General features: G+C 39.9%; 1 protein-coding gene across 3 annotated transcripts in view; it reads left to right on the forward strand.

Moving 5' to 3' along the window:
* DOCK1 (dedicator of cytokinesis 1) overlaps positions 1-19,555 on the forward strand; it is a 272,132-nt gene that overhangs the window by 132,639 nt on the left and 119,938 nt on the right. For all 3 annotated transcript variants that reach the window (XM_031597310.2, XM_031597311.2, XM_090145652.1), the window contains exon 28: positions 17,339-17,440. In XM_031597310.2, the coding sequence (XP_031453170.2) occupies positions 17,339-17,440 (102 nt within the window). The remainder of the gene's footprint in view (positions 1-17,338; positions 17,441-19,555) is intronic.

Genomic DNA, 19,555 nt, shown 5'->3' on the forward strand with positions numbered 1-19,555 from the left:
GTGTTTCAGCTGCTGCCAGCATGAAAAGGGTGATCATCCACACCAAAGTCATTTTTAAAGCCTGTCTTCAGACCTCCCCTAGAATAAATGTGCATCATAGGCTGAGCTCCAGATCCCGGAAGAAGTTCAGTGTCCTATCAGAAGGGGAAAAGACAAAAATAATCCAGTGCCAAATGCACAAGTGTGACAGGAGAGCAGCTGCTGGCACAGAATGAGACTGCCACAGCATGCTCCTTTCCTGCAGGACCTGCTTCTCCTGCATTTCTCCTCCCAGTCATCCCGTTTCACACGGGACATTTTAGTGCTGGCTGTGGCTGAGGGAATCAGCCACGTGCTCTGGGTTCTATCCCTGTGGAGCTGCAGTGCTGCCCATGATGGAGGGATAGTTGGCAATTCCTCCAGTGGGATAGTTGGCAATTCCTGGGGGTGTGGGTTTCAGCTGGTTTGGTTTTGTTGGTTTGGATTTATTGGATTTTTTTTTTTGGAAAATATAAAAGTTTCTGCCTGCCTCTTGTAAATTAAGTAACTTTCATTAGAGGGTGCTAATTGCTGTGCTGTTCCAAAACACGTCAGCCAGCTTACCAAGAGCACATCATCACTTGGGATTAGTTAATTTATCACAGGACCTTTCAACCTTCTTTTTAGTTGAAAGGTGGGTGAGTTTTGTTTGATTTGAGACAAATAGGCACAAACAATGTTTTGCCTTTTCACTGCAAGTCGTTTGGGACCAACGCTATCATTCCATCGTTGCAAAATCTCGTGTGTTCATATCACCGAGGCTTCATTTGTGTGAAGGAGGTTTTTACTTCCATGCCTGTGTATGAGAGCTGTGATGTGTTCTGCTCTGAACCCGTTATTTATTTATTTACTTGAACCTGCCAGGGGAAGAAAAATGGAGGAACATTAAATATGCTGCTCTCCTCCAGCTGAGGAGAACGCACACTTGGCTGGAATTTCAAGCAGGTCCTCATGCAATCCCATCCTGAGAGGTGCTCTTTGCACTGAGGAAGGATATGGCTGTGACAACAAAGAAATAAGGTCTCTCAGAGCCTTCTGGTTTGGCAGAATTTGAGATATTTAATTGGGTGTCTTACTCTGGAATAACTTTTCTTCCATGAGCTCGGACAGTTCAGTCTGAGACAGTGCTTATGTCTGTTCTTTATCTATGAAGCACAAGTAATTGCACATCTGTTAACTTAGAGGAACATTTTGAAGATAAAGGGGATTTAAGATTATAGTACCCATAATACCTGTGTGCAGCTGAAATATTAAATAGCTGATGAAGTGAACTGGTGTTTATGGGTGTTGTGCTTGAGCCCTCTTAATTTCCTTTTGCACAAATCACTGGGAGAAAAGCACAACAGATCTTAGCATCTGTAGCTCAGATTTCAAGTTCATGTTGCACGCTGTCTCGTTAGGAATCCAAACTGCCATGGATGTTAGCTTATCCTTCACATGAAGAAAGAGGACCTCAATTTGTTGGGATAGAAGGATTTTTTTTTCACTGTGTTTGTAGTTCAGGAAAGTTCCTGTCCAGTGTGTAGTTGCTTGGGGAAATGGAAGTAAACTGTTAATTGGAAATCATAGAATCACAGAATGGTTTGGGCTGCGAGGGAGCTCAAGGATCATCCAGTTCCAACCCCCTGCTATAGACAGGGACACCTTCCACTGGACCTGCTCAAACATACACCCAACTAAACAGAATTCCCTAAGTAAAGCTTGGCAGAAAATGCCATGAAGGAAGTTTTGAACTTTGTTCTTTCACTACCGTTAATCTTATGCTCTTGTGCTGAGATTACAAGAAAGGGTACATGATACAATCTGCTGTGCATCATTTGCATTCATTAGCTCTGCTTCTATTAGTGCATGAGAATGCAGATGCAGAATTCTACTTTTACAGCAGAAGAGGTCCAACAGTGGCAGTTACTGGTTGTTTCCAAAGGTTGTTTCCAAAGTCATGCCTCCACCATGACCCTGACAACACAGAGGACCCACTTCCAAACTCCTGACATTATCAGATAGTCTCCTGTGGTATGCACGAGTTGTTGAACCACTGCCTAATATAGATGCAGAATTCTGCACTGATTGAGTTATCATGCAGCCTGTATGGTTGGGAAATAAATGAGGGTCTGGGAGACCATGATGTATGATGCCCTAAATGGCTACATTTTGTTCATATTTGAAAGGCAGTTTAGCTCGTCGTCATTACTGATGATTTGTGCTTTTATAGGCCTTCCTTTTGCATTTCAGAAATCCTCTGTGCCCATCTGAATAATGAATCACCATCTTTGATTTGCTCAGTAAGAACAAATGTGAAATTATATTCTTATTAAGATGTCTTGAGAAACCGTCAGTGTGGGTGACATTTTCTAAAGGAGTTTCATGCCAAGTTTGCTAATATTTTGTTTTGTCTTGTTTATTTTATTATCTTTTCACATCGCGGGGATCTATCTCCAACTGCTTTATGGCATAGGGAGAAATACTGCCCTGTTTAAAAAGAAAAAATATGAAAAAAAATCCTATCATACTTTTGATTGCTTTCAAACAAATGGCTTCAGATTTAAGCACCTAATGAAATCTGGAATGAGCTTGAATTCCATCTTAGAATTCAAGTTACTGACAAAAGGAAGGCGAATGTAACAAATAATGGGAATACTTTCATCTGCTTCATATTTGCTCTTTGGTGGAGCAATATATTATTTATACAACATTGATTTCATTAGAAGGCGGATTTGATGTAACTTTTCTGTCAAGCTGGAGACCCATTAAATGTTATAAGGTACTGTAAAATCTCAAGCCCTCAGTAAGGTTTTCTCGATTCAAATTTGGAATAGTTCAATATTTCAATAAAGCATAAAAATACACGCTTTTGCGTGCTTTTACATATTCCTTCAGCATTAGAAGCCCAGATAAAACCTCGGTGTTAATGCATGGTGCTTAACAGAGAAAACAAGCTGAAATAAAACGGATGGGAAATGAAAATCATACAAAATTATGCGAGGGAAGTAAAAGTGAGCAGTGCAAACAGTCTGAAGTAAATTGGGTGCTCCATTTCTGTTGGTTTCACGAGTCTAAAACTAAACTGAGTGTTTTGGCTGCATTGTACAGAAATGAACTCTTTAATACTGCCTCTGAAATCCATATGTGGGCACCAAAGTCTCAGTAATTTTGACGCATGGCAGAGGAGTAATGCCAGTGTTTGGAAGCAGATAGGAAGAAGCAGGTTGTGGTATCACAGGCACCCCACGCCTTGAAGTACGTACATGCAGTTAAAAGCTTCTCTGCCCTCGTTTAATGAGGAGCACGTTGAAAAAAGGAAGAGAAAGCTCAGGTCTAATGCTGTTAATTATGATGGCCACCATGAAATTAAGAAAGAGCAATGACTCAAATGGAAGAAAAGAGAATGTTGTAGCCCACCTGGTGCTCTGGGAACGCATAACTTCTGCAGGGTCTTTGTGTGGCCCTTATAGCGCAGAGCAAGTAGGTAAAGAACAGAGAGCTATTCAGGAGGTGTTTAAACATTTCTTTCTTTATCTGGTATATGTTTCTTAAAAACAGTAGTTTAAGTGCTCTTGTGATAACTAGGCATGCAAGCTGCCATAGGAGCACACACTGTTTCAAAAGCAAAAAACATTTTCAGTCCAAAAACTTCTGGAAACTTCACTTTATAAATGTAGTATCTAATAGGAGCATGTCACATTTGAGGACTTAAAAGAATTTAAGAACTTTGAGGTGTTCAAGGCCAGGTTGGATGGGGCTTTGGGCAGCCTGGTCTAGTATTAGATATGGAGGTTGGTGGCCCTGCCTGCAGCAGGGGGGTTGGAGTTTGATGATCCCTGAGGCCCATTCCAACCCAAACCATTCTGCAATTGTATCATTATCTGATTATAAACATGGGAAGCTCACTAATGATGCTAAATAAGTGTATGGTTGGCAACAGAGGCAAAGCGAGGTCCCTGTGTTGGTCCCAGTGGTGTGGCTCCTCAAATACAGCATAATAAAATTGGCTCTGTCCTTTATGAAAAATGATCTCTGGCACGCTACATTAAAAACGACTGAAAGTAGCACCACATTTTGATTTCCTTAAATTTTTAATCAAGTTCAGCACTTTAAATATTGATACTTAGCAACAGCTGAGGAGCGTGATAAGCACATGCTTTAAATTGGGGAGGTGTCAGTCAGTGCTGAGCCCTGTGCCTCCCAGTAATGTGGGCTGGGTTGGTGGGACAGGAGAAGCCCAGCCATGGGCTCAGCTGGTGATTGCAGGACAGCACACAGAGATTGGTACTTTCAGAATTGTTCTCTTGGAGATTCAGCTGTGCTGTGTTCCCATGGCCATCTGGAGTGCTTCAGTTTGGAGCCTCTGAGGTTCTGTGTGCCTGAGGAGCTCAATGTTTGCATTTCAGCAAAAACAGCTGAAACGGGGAGAGGAATTAATTACTGATAAGGGGAATCCTCCTGCAGAGCTGCAGCACAAGAAGCACAGGTTTTGTTGAAGCAGAGTGCTGGTGAGGCTCAGCAGCAAGGTGGGCAGATGCTGGAGGTACCGCTGGACTGCAGCCAACGACTACAGGATTTTTCATTTTCTTCCAGAGAACTCCAACAGGAGAGAACGTCAATGTTAACCTAAGGGTAATTACTCTGCGTTTCTTCTCTTTATACAACTCGGTAGAGACAAGGTCACTTAAAATCTGAAGGTCTCAGTTGAAATGTTCTCCTTACATCTGAGAAAGCTCCTTTTCAGTAAGCCCGTGTGACGAAGGGAGCAGCAGGTTTTGCACTGTGCAGAGTGCTACTGGGTGCCAGCAGCTGTGTGCTGCTGAGAGCTGGAGCAGGGGTGAGGTTGAGTCCCTTCCTCACTTGCTCAGGAAGTCCTTCGTGTTTCTGTCTCTGAAATGTCGGAGAAAAGAGAAACAGATTTTGTGCTTACTGTGATTTTTATAAAATGTGTTTTTTGTAAAATATGTTGTAACTTTTAGTATTCACATCTAGTTTGGATTGGAAGGGGACCTTAAACACCATCTAGTTCCAGCCCCGTCACTATCAGCAGAATAGTTTCAGTTGTATCATATAAGTTATACAAAATGATGTTTTAAGGTGGGTTTAAAAGCTGTACCTCCATATTACAGCATCTCCCCAATCTACCTTTCTTTGCACTCTCATTGCCACTGCTGCTACTTTCTCATATCTGCATGACTTGTTTCCTATTAGCTTCAACAGCTGTCTCCAGGTTCTAAGACTGCAAACCTTGTGGTTTGCTTGCCTCAGGTTGTTTGAATCCCTCCTCTGCCCTTGTGATCCCTCCTTAGGATCTGTTCCTCCATCCGCTCCTCTTGTACACTCTGTTGTGTCTCCCTCGAGTTTTGGGGCTGCATTCATTTACCAAAGTCATTGTTCCTTCTCTGTGAGATGCTGTTGAATCTTTGATTCTTGATGAACGTTACTGGAGCTTTATTTGTGAGCTAAGTTCTTACAGGGGAGGCTTAGCTAGCGAGGTTTGTTTTGATGAGTATTTCTGTTACTTCACACCAATTAGGAGGTGACAGATAGCTCTGTAGCAATTGATCACCTGGGGAAAGTCCTGGGGACTGAGCGGGATGCTGAGCGGGTGGCAGTGCTGCCCCATCAGGGACAGGATGACAGTCCCAGCCTGTGTTGTCCTCATTCATAGTGTTTTAATTAAACAGAGTTGAACTTAAAAATTTGTTTAAGAAGAAATGAAAATTTTTAAAATTCTGGGTGTTGCTAGCAAAGATAACACAGTGAAGATTCCTGGCTAGAGAACCGCCAGGTACTGGGAAAAGGAAAAAGCTTTTGCCTGTTAATTTTTTTCATTTAGTAGGGAGCAAAAAAAAAAAAAAAAAAAAAAAAAGTTTTAACAATCCACAGTGTGGTGAGTATTTTCCTTTTATTTATGCACATTTATCACTTGGTTTGAATTGTAAACAAATCAATTTTTTTCTTCTGGCTGATGACTCTAGGTATTGTTGGTGCTTTCTGCATGCAGAAATTGTCCATATACCCTATGGTCTATTCCCTGTAGAAATAGGCATAATCAGTTTTACTTCCTTAGTCCTGAAAGACATTTTGTCTTACTCTACTTTTCCTAAGACATTCTTAAAGCTATTCAAAATATATCTCCTTAAATTTACCACCTCAATATATAATGAGTCGTATTCAGCCATTCCAGTCAAAGTTTCTTGGTGATTTCAAGACTTGCTTTTGCCAAATTGGAAGAGTGGGTGTGAATGTTGTAGGCTGTGCCATAAATCAGGATCAGTTTACTTTTCTGCTATGGTTTCAAATATTCAGCCACAAAAAGGAAGGAGTTCTACTGCCTGTATTATGAAGAAGTTGCTTATGATGATATACCAGATTGAGTAGTGTTTTGAGTGGAACATAAAAATCAATGTTTTCTTAACCTTAGCTTCCTGTAACTATTTGTGGATAATTAGAATAAAATGGAGCTCAGATACAGGAGTGAATATCTTGCCTCAGTGCAGCTTTCCTCCCCTCCCACAGCCCCACCGTCCGGCTGTGTTCAGGGCTGTTCCTTACAAAGAGATGAGCTAATCTACTTTATAATATTATTGTTATGCAAACTCTAACGTGATACAGGCTTTCTTAAGTAATGCAGTGTTCAGTAGGACTGCAGTTGGCAAGCTTCTGATTTGAGAAGGGAGAGTTTTCAATAGATAAGCCTTTTTTGACACGTGCACGCTGAGTGGGACAATTTAGTCAATCCTGTTTGCAATTTACTTCTGTGGAGTTATTTTCTAAAAATGTGAAGAAGAAATAAACTTGTGCTTCCTCCAACTAGTAAAGGCTACTCAGTATTTTGCACAGATCTGAGCATATAAAGGCAGAAGAGTATGATTTGTGTCTAACTCTTTATGCATCTCATGAGATTTCTATGGTAATACGAAGTGACTTTTTAACATTCAGTGCAGAGAAAAATGTTCCAAACTAAAGCTAATTTTTGTCTTTGAATGGACTTGGGGACCTGACAGCTGTATACATGCACATGAGCTGAATGCATCCTCAGACTTTCAATATATTTTCTGTCTCAGTAGAGAAACTCTTCCATTTAGAACCTCTTGCTCTTTACTTTAAATGACATTTTCTGTTGTCTCCATTTTGGTAGCTTTTGTACGCTACAGAAGTCTTTAGACTTTCCACTTAAATGTTTACAAACTCAGTGTTTTTATCCATACGCTTTTGTTGTTGTTTTTCCCAATTTGTTGAACAGCTGAACCATCTTAGCCTTAGTAGAAGTGCATCAGTGCTGACTTCTAGATTTTCTTGCATGGGCTTAAGGGCCGAATTTGTTAGTATTGATCTCAGACACAGCTGTTCATCTGGAGCAGCCAGGCAGGTGAGTAGAGAGAGGTGAGAATCAGACCCACAGCTCTCAGTAGTGCTGTGTTAGTGTGTATGAGAAGAAAAATGGGGCTGGACTTGGACACAAGTCTAACAACAGAAACCTGCAGCCCGTCTTTGGCCTGGCTGCCATCTCTTGAGTGCCTGAACAGCACAGTTTGTCAGAGCTCAGTGAAATGAGTGGTGCCGATTTGCATTGTTCATTATAAAAAAAAAACAAACATGCTTTTTTCTGCTAACACCAGTGTAGCCACGTAACAGCCTTAAAATGAAATATTATGCGCATGTGAAGTATGTTTATAATGGGAATTTTAATTAAGTGACTGAATAGTCACCAAAGATGACAAGAGAGAGCATTTCTAAACTTATTCCACATATCTTTTACTTAGTGCTGCCAGGCCCAATGTGACGCTGCTGTGGGCCTGGCAGAGCCCGTCCCTCCAGCAACACCTCACCCTGGGTGGTGAAATGAGGTTTTTAAAAGCACAGAACAGCCACATGTGTGAACAGGTGTCAGTGCACACTCGTACCGAGCTGTTTGTGAAGGCAGTTGTGCCAGAGGTGTGTGCGTGTGTATGGACAGGCCTGGGCCGTGCCTCCTGCATGCGGAGCCGCCTCGGCCTTGGAACGTTTTAAATCACCGATTTTAATCTCGTTTTGGATTTAATTGTAATTGCGTTTTCAAAGAGAGATTAATTCTCATTTAGGTGTGGATAAGTGATTTAAAAAGACCTCCAGACTTAAGTTGCTGTTGTTAACCGCGTGCATACGCTGTGTGTGTATTAAAGCAATTACATAGTTGAATATACATCTAATCCTATTCCGAGTGTTTAAGTGTTACCGTGTTAGAAAATGATAAATGACTTCTTTGCTGTGAGGGGATTTAGTTTTTTCCCTCGTGATTTCTGCCAAGATGGTGTTGGAAGGAGAATGAAATTCAATTATAAATGGAAATTCATTTTGGTGGTGGAAATCTAGCATTTAAAAATGCATTGTTATTATTGAAGATACTGAGTGTGTTGGATATCGCAAGGAGAATTATCAAAACTTGTTTTATACCTGAGTCTTTCTGAGTTACTCAGTACAGAAGCGTTCCCAGTAAGTTACCACTCTCAGATAAATGCAATAAACTGAATGGAAAATACATATAAAAACTGTGTGCCTGCAAAAGCAACTCTTGTGGCTGTAAGCTGGTTTAATTACTTCAGAAAGATGTCTGCAGTGGGCTGCCCGCTTACTTGCTTCAGTTCTCTCATTTGGCTTTCTTGGGGGGGGGGGGGGAAGCTTTTAAAGTTTTGATTATTCCAACTGATTGCTTCTTCAAGTTGTCATACTTCTATTTTAAAAAGTACTTTGAGTACAGGAAATGTATTTCAATTTTACACTGTTTTAATTCACCCCTTTTATTCACGAGTTAGTGCTGCTCCCATTTACTGTTTGTTTTTACCCTGAGAATTGTCATGAAGACCAGTAAAGCAGAAGTCACCTTCCATTACCCCCTATGCCCAGAACTGAGCAGTGCTGTTTTTGCAATGATGTTTGCTGCATGCTGCCTTATTTTCTGCGCTGCTTTCTGCTCCAGAAACACAGCATGGCTCCTTTGGCCTTGGAAGGACGTGGGTGCCTGCAAACCTGGCAGCAGGGCAGGTCTGTAGAGGATTGCTCAGCTCAGGCTTTGTGACCCTGCACAGGCTTGCTTGTGCTCCACCAGCAGTTTAGTGTTTCCTCCTGTGCTACTGAATGTAGTGATTGGCTCCAACTCAGAAAATACACCCAGTTTGTCCTTCACCAAGCTGATATTGTCCCATAAGCCTCCTGGTGTTGGATTTCTGCTGCCTTCAGGTACCTTCCTGCAGTAGGAAATGTGCAGGGACTGTTTATCTGTAACATCCAGTTGGGGATGCAGCGTGTTGAACTTTGTGGTCATCATTCCGAACAGTAATGTGAAAAACTAAACTCACTGAAGTTCTTTTTCCATGTAGATGCTCAGCTGTTTTTTCTTAGGCTGCATATTTTTGATTGATTTCGTATTCTTTTATTGATGTGTTCTCTGAGCTTTGAAGATCTCCTTGATACTGTACGTTGTTTAGCAGTAGATGGCCTGACATAATCCCACTGGGTATTCTGCATTGCTCTGGGTTTAGTAAGAAATAACACTCACATTTAATAATGTTATGTGGAAGGATTGTATCATTCTTGGACGCAGAGCTGCATGTCGACTTTTTCAGGTGCTGCACGTGAATCTTTCCCTGCTTTAAATCAAGTCCCCGTTGAACTGCTGTTGTTTCTTGGATTCCTACCTTTAATTAAATGCAAAGTGCTACATAGTTCTGTGCTATTTGATAGTGTATCCTTATTAAATATAGATATGTTGGCTTCTGTAAATACCTGTAGACAGCCTCCAGCACTGCCTGTAGCAAAATATTGAAATCTGAACTTCTTGCTTTTCATTGTCTAATAGGAATTGCTGCTGAATTTTTCTGTTGCTGCTCAAAAACTTGGCATGCGTTTTTACAAAATAGAGCAAACTGAAGAAATTAGAGATGAAGTAAGATTGCCTGCATGAGAGACAGCCTGCAGGATGTATGACAAAGGGAAAACTGCCCAGTAGAAAATTCCTAGGGAAAAAGAAAGCAAAACAAAAGAACTCCCAACAAAATACCAGTCCCAGTGTGTCTGGGGCTCACGGTGGGCAGCAGAGCTGTGCTCACAGCTCCTGATCAGGACCCCAAGTAAATCCTTTCTGCTCTCTGTGCTTTTGTGATTCTGTAATGGAAATAATGCTTTTTCTCACTCCCTTGGTGAATCATGCTCTAGCTTCTGGCTGACAGTTGCAAGGAATATGAGCAGTAACCAGGCTCCTCCAGTGCCTTTCTTTGCATCTGTCCTGTAGAGGTGCAGTCCGATTTGGGAGCCAGATTACAGGTGAAAAAATAGGTAATATCAGGAGACTCCTGTTGGCAGGGAAGAGCAATTTCACTTCTGTGAAATCCCATTTGCTGCTACTAGATATTAATCTTTTGAGTGCCTCTTGTCTGTCAGTGTACATAATGAAGGTCTAGCTTAAAATGCAAGCACTTCTGAAATTGTATTTTCCTTATTTACCATAATGGCCTATGATTTTTTTGTATAAATAATACTGCAGAAAGTTAGAATCAGAAAACTGTAATCAAGGGCCTGACTGCTTTAGCAGTGCTATCTCTGTCTATTGAATCAATTTCCTTACTCTTGGGGAACAGGGCATGAGAACATGGTCTATAATCATATGTTAATTTTCAGACCATACAAATCACAGAATCGTAGAAATCATTGAAGTTGGACAGGACCACTAAGGCCATCCAGTTCAACCATCCACCTACCACCAATGTTTCCATGCTCAACTATGTCTCTCAATACAACATCTACATGCAAAGAGAGCCCTGTCTTTTTTAAAACATTGAGATTTGCTGTACTTTCTATCTGCAAGGACTGTATCGCCCTTCACCGAACCAAAACAGGAGTCCCCATCAAATTTCCTCCCTGTACAACCTCCTCCTATATCCTCTGCCTGTTCTGTCCTGACAGTGTTGTAGCACAGTGTGATGGTTTACGTGGTGATGAACCAAAGGCAGAAATTAGTTCAAAAATTCAAAAAGCTTCCCCAGAGACCCCTTCTTGTAGGTTCCTTTTTAACCCAAGGATATCTAATCTGCATGTTTCTATCAATTAAATTTTGATTGCATATTTTTCTGATCTTTCTTTCAAGCTTTTTGAGTCCCTCAATAAACCAGCTGTTAAATATTTTATATCACAACAGTCAAATGAGAAGCACCAAAAATAGAATAACTTGGCTTAGAAATGGCTGTTTCTTTTAGATGTATATTCATCAAGCAGGATTGCCTGTCTTCATTTACAAGCTAATAGGGAATCTTCCCATACTATTTCCATGACTGTAGCCATGGGGCTTTCTTGCTGCGGCGTGATTTCCTTGCACGCAGACAATATCCATAGTATGGTAGGCTGTTACAGTTACTGGAATGTCTGCAGTATAATCATTCTTACCATAGGATGCTGGTTTTATCTTAAATTTTTTCATCCTTTTATTTGCAAAACATAACTTCTTTATCTAGCCTGCATCAGCTTGGTTGAAGTTTATTTACATGGTTTCTAACGTTGCTCGTATTGGATAACTAAAATTGTTGCTGATGGCTTTGGCTAACATTGTGACTTAGATATGCTTAGTCAAAAGTAGAATTTTGTCCTGTAGGATCAATGAACTTTGAGTGCAAAAAAAAATCTGGTAATTTCTTTTTTTTCTGACTGCATTGTCCCATCCCACTGGCATCCTCTCCAACCAACGATCTTAAGGTTAAATCAGTTTCCAAACTGATGAAGCAAGTAAGACAATCTTGCATTGAGAAATCTAAAGTAAACAAGAGGGAAGGCTTTTCCTGGTGTGAGAAAGGTGTCCATTGCATCTCTGAGGCCTTCCTCAGAGGTTGCTCCTGCATGGAAGCAGTTCCTAAAATGGAGGGGAATGCATGGATAGATCAGGTCTTGTTTGCTGTATTGCTCTGCAGCTCCATCCTGCTTCCACCCAATTGGGATGGAAGGCATTGTGCAACAGCATTGGCTACATTAAAAATAAATAATTCTAAATCCTGTGATGGTTCTGTTTAGATTTTATAGACCGTGCTAAATGCTGTGTCTGCGGAATTCCATAAAAATTGATTTTTTTGTCTTTTCCTTTTTTTTTTCTTCTTGAATATTAACCTTGCCCATAAATACTGTTCTTTAATGTATTTTCACTGGCATTACTAGAAGCATAAGATAAGACGCCTCAAATGGATCTGTGGGCAGTTCTGTAGATTTTCAGTGAAATCATTTGTAATGTAGCGTGGGGAAAGGCAATTGCAGTTAGAAAACCAAAAATAAGTGGGCTGACCTTCAGAAATCTTAAGCGCTGTGATTTCAATTGAAGGGCAAACTATTTAACACTGAGACTCTTTAGAGTTTTTCAAAATGAAACATTTTGGGGCTGAAATGGACTTCTTTGAAAAAGGGCCTTAGAAAAATGATAAATGGCGCTGCTAAAATATCTCATTAATTTTTTTGCTTGCCTTCTACAAAAGTTAGCACGAAGCACTTTCAGACGGGAGAATGTTTTGTATATATTCTCATTGTGTGTGTCACCAAGGTTCTAATAAATAATCCTTGTGCACAATGAATTCCAGCCAAGCTAACGTGATCTCGTTTGGGTTTTGATCTGTACGACGATCCTTTTTGCTTCTCTTGGCAAAGAAGTTTCTTTGCTTTCAGAAGTTATTTTTCCTCCATTCTTCTCCAGTATGCATGGATTTTCCTTTCCTTTAAGTGAAACAGTAATTGGGATGATTTTGTTCATCCAGAATTGATTTTAAAGTAGGATCAGAGCCTCAACATCCACCCAGGGCGGGTGCCTGGGGGCTCAGTTCTCCTTGCTGTCACTGTGTGTTGGATGGTAGTTTGGATTGGAGAGTTTGGGGGCCTGAGACTTCTTTGGAAGCAAAATGCTGCTGAGAACCAGGCTTCCCATGTAGGGTGCCTTTCCAAATAAATACATAATTAAGGCACTTTAGTAGGGATAGTGTTTTACTGTGCAGAACATTCCTTTGTTACATTTGTTTTGCATCCATTTTTTTTTTATTAATTTCACGAGTGTTGGCCCACTGGAAACATCTATTAGGATGTGCTTGCTTGCTGCTTTGGTTGCTTTGCCAGACAGGAGCTGCACTGCAGAGCTTCTGCAGGCACGCAGGTGGAAACTTGGAAAGAAAAAAAAAAACTGGAACCTGGTAAGAATAGGTGTATATTTCATAGTCCTGAAGTGGTGGCAGTTTTATTTATGGCTTAACCACTTTGGTTTTTTTAATTTGGTCATACAATCATAGAATGGCCTGTGTTGAAAAGGACCACAATGCTCATCTAGTTTCAACACCCTGCTGTGTGCAGGGTTACCAACCAGCAGACCAGGCTGCCCAGAGCCACATCCAGCCTGGATTATAACAAAGAAATAGTAATGAAACATCTCTTAACAAGTTTTGATTTTCCTCACCGTGCATAAGGAGCTTTATGTTTCCAGCTCATATTTCCCAGGAAGAAAAGGGACCAGGCTATTTAAAATGAGATGTTTTACCCCTGCAGAAAAAAAGCATTGACATGTGCTGTGTGTACTGCAGGGAGTATCAGTGTTATTATTTTTTCATTGTTATTATTACTTGCGAGGATTATTTTATATTAAAATATTCCTTTCTAGAGATATTGAAGAGCCGTTTGAACATTTGGTACTTTATTGTAAAAATAATACAAGAAAATACCTACTTTTTGAGTATCTGTGAGCATCTTCAAATTTTCATCTAGAAATGTATTTTCTGGGATTAGAAGTTTATATTTTGGAATGACATCATCTTATGTACGCTTTATTGTCTGAATAATAATGCATTCTTTCTGAAGAAGAATCAGCACCTTTGGTTTATTTTTCCCTTTTGGGAATGGATACTTCATTTCCAGTGTTTGCATCTAACAAACTAAGGAAGGATGTGAAAGGGTCTTCAGTCTGAGCTTTGACAGTATTTCAGTGAATAAATAGCTAATAATCATGCGGGACAATGGCAAGCCCTGTGTTGCCCTTGCAGTACTTGCTGTATTAATGTAGGTTTGCAATTACTTCTGAAGTTAAAATTGAAATTGATTTTTTGGGGGGGAATTAGTTTTTCGGTTTTCTGTCCTTGCATTGCTTGGAGTGCTGTGCAGCAGAAGATGGCACTGGTCTTCGGATCCATGCGAAAATTAAAAATCAACTGAAGATTAAAATTTAAAACGCTGTTAGATATTGCTAAATAGTTAATAGGCAGCATTAAAAAAACACCTACAACACAAATATTGCCTATAAATAATTACAAATTTTTATTAGTGTTGTAATTAAGAGCATGCTGGCTGCACGTGATACCTCAAAGCGACGTGAGTTGTATACTTTTCTGATAATAAGCACGTTTTCCTAACCAGGAAGGCATTCGTCCCATTTTAGCAGGTAGAGATCCAAGAGAGGAATGCTGTGTGAGTGGGCAGTGCGTGTGAATCATAGAATCACCAAGGCTGGAAAAGATCTCCAAGATCTTCCAGTCCAGCCATTGATACTTCTCACTAAACCATGTCCCTCAGTTCAACACCTACGTGTTCCTTGAGCACCTCTAAGGTTGGTGACTCCACCACTCCCTGTGCTGCCCATTCCAGTGCCTCACCATTCTTCCAGAGAATATTTTCTTCCTAATACCCAGCCTGAACCCCCCTTGGAGCAGCACGAGGTCATTCCTTCTCATCCTATTGCCAGTTAATGGGAGAAGAGGCCAAACCTACCTTGCCAAAACTTCCTTTCAGGTAGTTGTAGAGAGTGACAAGGTCAACCCTGAGCCTCTTCTTCTCCAGACTGAGCAATCCCACTTCTCTCAGCTGTTACTCATAAGAGCTGTGCTCCAGAGAAGGGAACAGTTCCATATTAAAGAAGGAAAGTTTTGTGTTAGCAAGGTAGTACTAAGAAGAGGAGAAAGCTACATTGTTTTATGCATGGAAATCAGAAACAACAACGATTAAATTGCCAAGGACCTCGAGGCGTTCTGGTAGGAATCACTTCTGACACGACAACATTTAACAAGTTTCTGTGGTTGATTTTGTATTTGGTTTGTTATTTTCTTTTTTTTTAATCATCATTTTAATGTGTTACAGAATTCCCTTACCTTTGTGCTTCATTTGTAATGCCAACCTTGTTTATTTTTCTGTGTTTATTCTTTCTTCTACAAACATTCCAGGTGATCAGCACGCTCTCCTGTTTCCATTTTCCCACTCACAGTAGATGCAGGGTGTTGACCACCCAGACATCAAACTTTCAGGTGTCCTTAGCAATTTTCACCCTTCAGGAATGATGGTGAAAGCTGCCTCTGGCTGCTGCTGTGTCTGAAAATGGATGTTAAAATGCGGATGGAAGTTCTATGGTTGCTCTACTTCCATTTTGTTCTTATGCAAGGCTACCATAGTAATTTTCTTGGGTACAGAATTGGTCATTTTGGCTGTTACAGATGTGTATATTACATTATACATCAAAAGGATAGATAAACACAAAAATATGATCAAAGGTGTTAGATGGCCATGGGAAGTATAAAAAAGCAGAGATTGGATCTTTACTGTTGGTTTACATGAAAAGGATTGCATTTGCAAATGTGTGGATAATGTTTTCATGTGGAAGAAGTGCACATTCATGTATCTGCCAAGCAATGGACTTCACAGATTCATTGGGTGAATGAGCATCCATGAAGAGGTACAGGGAGTAAAACCAAGGCTGCCTTTAGCTCTGCTGAGCACTTAGGGACCATCTCCAGAACGGGGAGCCATGGGCTGAGTTACAGCTGGGCTGAGGGTTTAAAAAGTTAGTTTAAAAACAAATAAGATTCAGTGGAACCTCACTTTGATGACCTTATTAAGGGAAGGAGGCCTTAATGTTGGCAGTTGAACATCTCCTCGCAGGCATAAGCTCTTTCACAGTTCTGTAGTGTGCTGGTTATACAGCACCTTGACAATTAATGTTTTTCTTTTGAGGTGATCCAGTCTGATTTACATTTCATGGTAGCAAACATTATCTTTTATACATCCACTGCTTCTATTCCTGCTGTAGTGTTACATAAACTTCTTTTGATGTCATAGAACAGTAGCTCCGGTGGCCCTTTGCTTTCAGATTTATCCATTTGCATGTGCCTGAAGAACTTGCATCAGAGATGGTTGCATAGTTTGGAAAAAATAATGTTCTCACGTGGGCAAAATCAGTTATGTAGGAGTTCAGCCTTAAACTGGAGGACATAGGAGGAAAGCATATTGGAGGAGTGCTTATCTGGTGGAGTTCGGGGCATTGGAGAGTAAATAAGAGGGCTCACAGGTAACCTAATGTCATTTTGTATTTGATCTCAATTACTTGGACTGATGTAGCAATAAATATTCTAAATTGAAAATAATAAAGATCTTAAAAATAAACAATAAAAAGTCCGTGCTGTGCTTAGAATCAAAACGTACTGCGTGTTCTGTCCCGCTATGCACGGCACAGAATAACCTTGAATAGGGCACAGAAAGGTGAATTTACAGTTCCACTGAACCATACAGACCATTATTTATTTTCTGAACAGTTCTCTTGATTATTTTTTTTCCAATGATGTTTTTCTTCATTAAAGATCAGAAAAGGCGTGGATGCTATTACCATAACCAGTCAACATGTTTTTAGCAGATAGCTGCAGGAGGAGTATGAACCAGCAGAAATGTCACTTATGGGGTTGGAGTTTCCAGTAGCAAGAGAAGTGGTTTTTCATAAAAAACATGCTTTTGAGTTCTGATATGATATTTTTATGTGCTGGGGAAAAAAGATTAAAGTTTCCTCTTCACTTCTTACGTTTTCCATGGCTTGAGAGAGAGAGGTTTGGCATTGCTGTCCTGTTTCTGTGGAAGTTAGTGGTTTTAGGATTCTTTCTGTGAAGCATCACAGTATCTCAGACTACCACTCAATAAATTAAAACTTGGGGGTTAGGCTGTGATTCTCAATATAATGATTTTGAGAGATTTCTTCCTTGAGCATAGTATTGACTTCTCAAATGCAAATACAGATATCGTGTGATATTTTTGGCAGTAGTTATTACCTTCCAAAGCCTTTAATGCCTGAGCGGTTTTTATAAGAAGACTGTGTTGCAAAATCTTCAGTGGAGATGGTAATAAAGCCATGAAACTGGACAGAGAAATATTTCAAGGGTTTTGTTGGTTTTCTTGCCAGGTTTTTGCATATCCAGTCATGAATTTAAATGATGGAATTCTATCGGCTGTATTCTGTAGGGCTACCAGTGCTGTGTTCTGATGGTCCTATAATATATTGTCCTATCTGCAATAACTGCTTATATTTCTGTTTCCATAGGGAAGTTTTGTTGCCTGCATGACTGCCATTTTAAGGCAAATGGAGGACTATCACTACGCTCATTTAATCAAGACTTTCGGCAAGATGAGGTCAGATGTTGTGGTAAGTGTCATGTCCTTCACCTATCCACAATCAGTTTGTTTTTGTGGCTTTTTTTCCTGTTACTGTTTTTAAAATGTATTTATGAAATGAGACAAAATGTTTCAAGTTCCGAATGTAATATAAAATAATAAAGCAGTGTGATGTTTTTGGAATTTGCAAAGGACCAAATTAACCTTCCTGCCATATGTAGGAATGCAGCTCATCTGTGGAGCTGTTCAGTATTTTCAAAGCAAGCTCTGGGACTTGGATTTAAAGTAATTAAAAGAAAGTATTAGGAAATAGTAATGACTTGGAATTACTAAAAATCCGTTTTGTTTAAGGAGAGGGAAGGAAAAAAAGCTTGAGGAAAGGAACTTCCATCATTAAATCTCCCAGATGTCCCAATTTTGTTCATTTGTTTAAATAGCTTTTACTTGCAGACCTGCTAGCTTTAAAATTTATACAAAGCATTTTAACATTAAAGATGCCCTTAGTTGTTAAATAAGCAATAATAATTGAAATTCGTCTTCTCAGAGCCATTCGGTAGCCTAGCTAATCCTACAACACAACTTAATTAGAGCATAATAGAAGAGAGTTTATAGCTAAGGAGAAAACTCTCTAATGACCTGAAACTATCATTGCCATATGGCAAGTGCATGCTGCAAAGTAGCTACCAAACTTGTTGGCTGAGATCCATCAATTAGCGGATGACCTGAAGTCTGATCAGCAGTGTTACGTGGCCCACTCTGCTGTTAGGGATTCTGTCAGGCATTTTAGGCAGCTTTCATCTGTGCTTTAATCTTCACAGGGACCTTCATTTAGATTTTCTTCTTCCTTCTGTACCCAGTGGAACAAAAACTATTGTCTTAGCTTTTGTTCTCTTTATTTCTGCTTCTGTTCTGTGAGATTTGAGCTCTTTGCCCTGTGCCAGTTTTCAGCTAAGATGCTAGAGCCTCTATTACTCAACATATTTGCACCTGATCTGGAAGAGCAAAGTATAATGCTGATGATTCAGGACAGTGGAGACAAAGTCCACTGCAAAGACCTGCAGAAGGACATCATGACATTAAATGGCTGCTTCACGGTCAGTCAGCTCTGAGTTCTTGGAGCCCTTCTTTTGATAAGGTGTTTTTCCCCCACTTGGTTTTCCAGTAATACTGAGATATTCCCTAGTTAAATGCAGCTAGCCTAGGTAAATAGTAGTTTTAGCCTTTAGAAAAGGCTAAAAAAGGGCAGAACACTCCTGGTTAACCACAGCAAATGTTTTTGTAGTTTTAAACCAGTTCAAAGCGTGTAGCTCTGGAAAAGACAAACTGATTAGAGTTTTATCTGGAAAAAGGTAAAAGCAATTTGCTCTTGCAACTCTTAATGACAAAATGAAGAGAGAAAAGAAAATTGTTTAGAGGATCTGTGATTACTCTAACTGAATATATTTAAAAGTCACTTTTCTGGTGTCTTCTATTCTTTCATCCTGACTCTCTGTTAATTCATCCTGTTCTGCATCTTCTTGGGTTTTGTAGCTGGGGTTATATTTTATTTTCTATCAGCATGTGCACTGTTTGGCTGCTTATTTTCCATTGCTGTGCCACCTGACTGGCTCACAGGAGCAGATGTCCCAATCCAAGCTTCGTTGCTGTAATACTTCTTGTATCTTTACTTAAAATAGACCATTAAATGTTTAAATAACATCGTTGATTAATTGATATGCATGTTAGTGGAAACTAAGGTATGTAGTAAGCTGAGAAACCACTGAATCATTAGTATGTTTGTGGTAAGTAATAGTATTGTAAATTGACTTTATAAGTAATAGGAATAAAAGTGTGGAGCAGTGCTATTATGGCAATACGTAGTGAATGCAGTGATAATAATTTATTCATTGAGGTTTCCTTTTATTTTGCTTTTAATACATAAAAAACATGATTCAGTCACCATGTGGGACAAAAACTTGAAGATACAACCCTATTTCTCTGTTTGAAGAAAAAGTTAGGTAACCTTTCAGTGAGGAGCAAATATCAAGTTCCTGTTCTCATAGCTACTTCATCTGTGAGATTTCAGTGTTAATTGGAACCCCAGTTCAGAATAGTAAGTACTAGCTCTCCCAGGAGCACTGCCTGCTGTTTGTCTTGCTCTTTAGAG

Source organism: Phasianus colchicus, chromosome 8, assembly GCF_987193195.1.
Source record: "Phasianus colchicus chromosome 8, bPhaCol1.hap1.1, whole genome shotgun sequence".
Taxonomy (NCBI): Eukaryota; Metazoa; Chordata; class Aves; order Galliformes; family Phasianidae; genus Phasianus; species Phasianus colchicus.